This window comes from Scardinius erythrophthalmus (assembly GCF_964197995.2).
Source record: "Scardinius erythrophthalmus genome assembly, chromosome: 9".
Lineage (NCBI taxonomy): Eukaryota > Metazoa > Chordata > Actinopteri > Cypriniformes > Leuciscidae > Scardinius > Scardinius erythrophthalmus.
The window spans coordinates 15,619,330-15,626,678 of NC_138229.1; the positions used below are offsets into that span (position 1 = coordinate 15,619,330).

The window sequence follows — 7,349 nt, forward strand, 5'->3', positions numbered from 1 at the left end:
TTCTGAGGCAATATCCTGCAATCTTATTTGTTTCAGCACATGTAGCCTGGTTTGATTCAGCAAGCAGAGGACTTATCAAAGGCTTGAGGGGAAGACCTATCCAGCAGCAGTGCTGTAATTAATCTAGTTCACAATCTAACCTCATTTGTATAGCTTAATATGACAGTCCCTTTACTACTGCAGTGTTTCAGCTGTTTTTAGCTGCCCTGAAGGGGCTCCACAGCCAAGGTTTGCAGGTGTGAATCCACTCGAGTGCCCCTTTGAGACATTAAACAAGCACAACACTACTATCGTCCACAGTTCTGTTGTCCCTATGGGTCAATGCACAATACAGCCTCTACTTCACTTAGCACTGCAGTCACATCATAACCGACAGAAAGACCAGGATGAGCTTTTGTTTTCGTCCACCAATGAGTCAAAGCCATTGAAACTGATTCAAGAAGTTTGAATAATCCACTATAAAACAACCAGGGTTGTTAAAGACACTGTCTGTTTATAATATATTGATGATTTTTGATTAAGTATATTTAGCTTAGATTAAGTATAACTGTGTTTACAATATATCCATGATATTTGATTAAGTATATTTAGCTACAGCAGGACATATTAACTCTTCGATTTGTTGTTTTGCATGTTATAACTTGGATCTTAAAGTGCTATAACCTTTCTTTTTATTATGCACCAATTTACACTTCTAGATGAAAGCTGTCAGTGCTTTTCTCTTTTTCCTGTCAATACTGCTAATTCTCTATATACCAATTTAGTATGCACAGTATATGTAATCCAAAGGCCTTATAAATTAAATTAGTACACTACCATTCAAAAATTTGGGGTTGATAAGAGTTTTTAATGTTTTTGAATAAAGTCTCTTCTTATGCTTACACAGGTTGCATTTATTTGATAAGAATACTGTAAAAACAGTAATATTGTGAAATATTATTACAATTTAAAATATACATAAAATAGAAGGCAGAATTTTCAGCAGCCATTACTCCAGTGTTCAGTGTCACGTGATCCTTTAGAAATGTGGTGGTCAAGAAATATTTCTTATTGTTATCAATGTTGAAAACAGAGGTGCTGCCTAATATATTTGAGGAAATCATTATACAATTTTTTCAGGATTCTGTTATGAATAAATTAAAATAACAGCATTTATTTAAAAAATAAATATTTTGTAATGTTATAAATGTTTTTACTGTCACTTTTGATCAATTTAATACGCCCTTGCTGAATAAAAGTATTATTTATTAAAAAAAAGAACTGTCCCCAAACTTTAATGGTAGTATATATTTAACTTTAGGTTTTACCTAAAAAAAATTTATTAAAGGAGCAAAAATACTTGTATGAACTGTATTAGCTTTAGAAAAGCATGTATTATGAATACAATCTATATGAATACAATAAATGGCATAAACCCCTATTTTATCTGATCTAGTCCTCAATCTAAAAGGAGTTTGAAATCGCTGATTTAAACATTTAAGCTTAAACATTCTGAAGTAATCTTTACTTAGTTCAATCATAAACAACATTTTATCTGTTAGAAAATACCATAACAGAAAGCATGCTTGAATGAGCAAATCCACTCATATCATAGAACTTTTTTTTTTTTTTATACTGCAGGCTGTGCACCTCAGAATCTTAAACTTACCCATAACAGAGCTTTCTCCGCAGCAGCTGGAGCTACACTGTGCTCGAAGCACGGACACCTCCCTCTCCAGCATCTCTATGCGGTTAGCCAGCTGTTCCATGGTGGCAGCCGCAGGACAAGCACAGGCCTGCTTTGGGATATTGATGCGATGGGTGAAGGTCACCTGGCTGTCCGAGTCCACTGTCTCTTCTGTGTACTCTGTCGGCATCTTGTCACTCCCAGTTGTACCTTTGTTTATCTCTGGGCCTGGTACAGTGTCTAGGTCCACTGAACAGAGTGACTCTAGAGGTACATTGATGTTGTATACATGATTGAAGATCATGGGCTGGGTCTGGTTGCCGGGGGGACCCTCACCTTCTGGAACCTGCCGCCTCACCCTTGTTGTCCTCACTAGTTTGCTGGTGGGGTTAGGAACAGCTTGAATCCCAAAGAACAGTAGAGCCAGGCTCACTACTGAGCCTTGTATTGCCATGGTGCACCCCCACATCTCAACTCAGGCACTAGGGCGAGATCATCAACTCCACAAATAGACCTCTGATTGGCACTGTGGACAAGAAGAGACCATTTTTTTAGCTCTAGAGAAAAAGACAATAACAGGGCTCAACAATTGCAATATTTTCACTTGTATGTTGTGAATTCATAACATACTGTATGTTGAGATGGAGGCGCCAGAACTGCAACTGATAGAATGTACTGTAATACAATACTACAATATTTTTCAAAAGAAGATCATGGAGGCATTTTAATCGTCCACGATCAAAAATCGTGATATCGCACACCCCTAAACCAAAGTGCACCCACACGTCGGCTCTGCAAGCTGGAGCTTACTCTTATATTTTCCGCCATGCTCGCTCCCGCTTACTTCTGAGACATTGGCCGTATGAATGTATATGAAGGGCAAATGTTAGCGTTGTAGACAGCGAGTCAGCAATCTACAGGAACTGAGGAGGTCGTTTGAAACAGAGGGATTGATGAAATGTTAACGTCATTTTAAATCCATTTAAAACATGATTTTAAAAAAGTATTGATACTAGAGGTTGGAATATCGAATATGGAATATTTTTGCACAGCCCTAATTTTTTGTACTGTCCATTTTTTATACTGTATAAGGAACAGTCTCCTTTGCTCCTTTTGCTCCTGATATGCTTATAATGTTCAGCCCATTCTAACTTATGCTTCGAGGACTATAACAAGTCATTGTGATTTTAACAACTGTAGACAATGTCAGATTGGTGACATATAAATCAGCATAATTTGCAAGAACAATGTTGAGAAATCCAAATGTTTATGGGAAGTGACAGCTCTTGTCAGCTCATCCAAAACCTCTCACACTGGCCCCGTTCCATCAGGCCCTTTTTACTGTTGAGCCCTGAAATATAGTCAACACAAAGACACACCTGGTAAGCAGAATTTATATTGATTTGGTATTTTTTGCTAAAAATATTAAATTGTGGAGATTTAACCAAGAAGCTTTCCCTACAGCACGAGAACATATTGGAGAAATACGACTGAGAATTTTGTTGATACAGTTCATTGATTCAGTTTATAATTTTCTTTAAATCTTCCTTAATCCTTTATCAGCAACAGAACTCAGGACAAGAGCAAACTGTAATCACAGAGTCAGACTGAAACCTGGTCTTTGGGGCTATGGTCAGACTGATAATCTTCTCTGACATTTTCTATTTTTCATGCACTGGCAGATATCCTCTTCTCTACCGAAGAAACTCTTTTTATCACTGCCCAATCACTTGGATAAAAGTAGGAGACATTTATCCAGTGCTACATCATTTCTTAAGGAAGAAGAATTCATTTGTAGAGAACAAAACATCCATCCATCCAAATCAATCCCAATCACTCACTTCGCTTTAAAGAGGACCTATTATGCTTTTTTACATTTTTCAAGTTTGAACATGAAAAAGGCCTCCAAAATTATAAAGCATACAAGATATAAGTCCACTCCAAAGGGAGTTAGTCTCTATATCTGTAAACACTCTGAACTGCCGGAAACGCCTCGATTATAGTCTTGAGTTTTCTTCTGGGTATGTACACATCAAAATATTCCTCTTTTAATTAATTCATGTCCAAGGCATACACAAAATGTGTGTTGGTTGACCAATCAACACACTGGATCAATCAGAGCACATTACGCTTTTCGAAAGGAGAGGCCTTATAGAGACAGGAACTAAACAAAGCATCAATACTGACAGACTGGGAAGGGAGGTGCTGCAACAATGAAAAATATGTGAAAAATGTTTTTGAACATTCAAGCATGAAAATCTAGTAGACTCCAAAAACAAAAAAGGGCATAATATAGCCTATTTAAACTAACAATCCAAATGTATTTTCATATTAATTACCTAGAATATGGAAAATGTGTCACAAAAGAATGAATACGTTCCTGTAGTGCAGAATCATATATTCCTGTCAGATTTGTCAGAGTGTGGGGGTGTGTTAAAGCGGGTTGCTCTCATTTTATTTGTGGCACTGGACCCTGGAGCAGGTGGCTTGTTAATTCCACCTCCATCCTGCCTCTTACATGACTGAGTGGCAAACTTCACTTCTCATTCGCACAGAAGTGGTCTGACATTACACAACCAATCTCACACCTTCTGAATTTGCATAGTAGTAACACAGTCTGCTTCACAAATTTCAGCCAAAACAATGTCGTTTTAAAAATCACAAAGCATTTAACCGTCAAAAAAAGTTGAGATTTGAAAAAGTCTTTCCTATGGTCTAGTCTCTAGTATTTTCTCTAATGGAGAAGATTAGAAAGACTAGAGAACCATATAGAAACTACAGACTACTGAAGAGACTGTCACACTCTCTCTCTCATGAATTGCTGTGTTTTTTTTTACCCATGCTGCCTTCAAAGGAAAAGTCAGAACGGGTCATCCAGACAAATCTGCGTTTGTCTTGTTATAATGGGTTGATGGGAAACTTTTCTTTGACTGGAGATCTTGGCAATGCCAAGCAGCTCATTGCCTTTGAAGAGAATGGAGTGCCATCGGACTGAATGACGAAAAGACTCAATTAGTAGAGCTCTCAATTAAATATGACAGAGAAGACCACAGGGCCCTTTGACTGTGCCTTTTTCCCCAATATCCTAATTTACTTTTGAACAGCACATGTTTCTTGCTGGGATTTTTCTTTCAGTCACTTAATGGTTGTCCACATGGTAGAACTGCAATCAGAACTGACAGTGTGAGTGTCTGAGTGTGTGAAAGAAGTGAAAGGAGCTGTTTTCAACACTGATAAAAAAGAAAATGTTTCTTGAGCAGCAAATCAGCATATTGATTTCTGAAGGATCATGTGACATACTGAAGACTAGAGTACTGGCTGCTGAAAATTCAGCTTTGCCATCATAGGAATAAATTACATTTTATAATATATGAAAATAGAAAACAGTTTTGCAATTTTAATATTTCAGATTATTACTAGTTTTACTGTTTTAAAAAAAAAATCCTATAGACCACATACTTTTGAGTGGTAGATTTGTGAAAGGAGTCATTAGCAACAAATAAGAATTGTGTCAATTTCTTGAGATGAGGATCTATTTTAACAGATATTAATATGCTATGATTTGGGCTGAAAATGTGCTCACTGACACAATTACATTAATGTTTAAACAGCTGCAACCCTTTTATTTCATTTACTGATATAACTTAAAAAGAAAACTGAAAAATACTGTATATCATTATTTCTAAAATAACTAGATAATGTAAAACCAATAATGTAATATTACAAAGCCAAGCAAATAAATTAAAGTTTTTTTTTTTTTTCAAATAAAATGTTCTGCTTCAAATCAATGTAAGTGATGCTGCAGATCTGTAATGGAAGAATACATGAGGTGGAAATTGATGTTTTATAACTAAGAAAAGAACAATAGCATCATTATGGCCTGAATTTTATGTAAGAAGAGCTGATGTAACATCTTGTTTTATAATCCCTGTTCCTTGTTATTTAAACAGCATTATGTGGCTGTTGTTGCTGCTGATAAACTTTGACCTCCTTTAGAAAATTGTAAAGTTACCAAGAGTTGTATGATACAAGTATAACGGCAGGTATAATGGTATTATTATATTATAAGAAAAGACAGGAAATTGACAAAGTCTAAGAAAGATATGAATGCGAAGCAAACTCTTCCCATTGCTGAAAACAGCTTCACCTTCTTTCAGTGAGATGACACATTTTCAAAATAAGACAAGATGCACCGCAATTGAGATAATGACAACATAATTTCAGTATTACAAATCTTTCTTTTTCTTCATCGAGAGTTACCTCTGACTCAAGATGTTCAAGAAATAGAAAGTAAAGAGATTAATTTACAACAAATTTGAGTTCACTCCAAAACAAAACTAAATAGTAACATAAAACTATTTTACTCAAAAATATAAAATCCAATTTAAGTTGGTAGCGTTTTGGAATGTAGTAGCTGGTGTAAGATGGTTTACCATCTAATAAGCAAGCAACAAACTATAGGCACCAGGTGATCTAACAAGCTTCAAGTGGTCAGGCTGGGTTTTCAAACATACTGGCTGGCCAACCAACCAATGACCAGCTTGGACCAGTTTAAAAAAAAAAAAAATTCCAGCTTAAGCTTGATTCTCTAGTAGTGTGCATGTTGAATCTATGAAATCTTGTGATGAGCTCATTTTCACCAGCAAGACACATCATTCATTCTTCAGAGAACACAAACATACCACTGATTGAAATGTCAGGGCTGAAAGCATGAATGACTGTATTTCACAATCTCAGAATTATGGCTCTTCCACATGTTCAGGTGATATGACTCATCTTCAAGCCTGTGATGTAGCGTATTTGAATTTTCAAGCAGTATCCTGATGAATGCCCGCATGTCTTCAAAGATTGCTGGTAATTCTCCTGCTGGACAATTCTCCTATGGTTTAGTAAATGTTTGTTGTGTTCTTAAGCCATGATTTGTTTAGAGAGAAAAGCAGGGGACTTTAAAAAACAGAGCATGCACCGCAGTGTTGTGATAAAGACATGTAGCCCACATGATGTTAGGGCATCAGGAGGTCAACAAAAGCATTAACCTCTCACCAAGATAACAGATGGGAATGTTTGTTGGCTTCGCAGTGCATTTGGAAAAGCCTTATTGATAATGGAAAGATAGAAAGGAAAATAAATTTGTACCATCGCTTTAAGAGCTACAGTGCCGACGTGATGTAAACGGTCTCTAACAGGTCTTAAAGAGTGAAAACGGCATTATAGATGAAACTGGATAAGATAACTTTGAACAGCGACAAAGTCTCACAGTTTTAGTCGAGAGTGAACACTGCTTACTGATTTTCTGAGCAAAATAACAGGTACAAGGCTTCAATGAGACCCCTTTACCTTTTTTCTTTCCTTGTTTTTCTGCTTTTTAAAACTTCCAAGTCTGTTTTCCAGTTCACATTAAAATGAGAACACGTTTTCACGACCTAAACACAAATGTCTCTGCATCAAATAACTAGTCTGTGTTTTATGATTCATTTCAAGTTTATTCAGTGGCGGATTCTGGCAGAAACAGTTCTCAGATCAACATTCACTTTCCTATCACTCATCAAGTTTCTTTCATTCCCACTCACCGCTTAAATTAACTGTAAAAGTGGGTAACTTTTTTCCAAATAGTCCTCCGCTCCCTCTCACTTCGGCTGGTGTCTATCGGCACATGCTTAAGTCAGCACATGAAAAAAGTCTA

General features: G+C 36.5%; 1 protein-coding gene across 1 annotated transcript in view; it reads right to left on the reverse strand.

Annotated features, from left to right (window-relative positions):
• Nucleotides 1-2,135, reverse strand: part of tnr (tenascin R (restrictin, janusin)) — a gene marked incomplete at its 5' end in the record, with an annotated part of 58,927 nt that extends 56,792 nt beyond the window's left edge. Inside the window, one exon of the mRNA XM_081375168.1 lies at nucleotides 1,649-2,135. Within this exon, the coding sequence (XP_081231294.1) occupies nucleotides 1,649-2,135 (487 nt within the window). The remainder of the gene's footprint in view (nucleotides 1-1,648) is intronic.
• Between the last annotated feature and the right edge of the window lie 5,214 nt (nucleotides 2,136-7,349).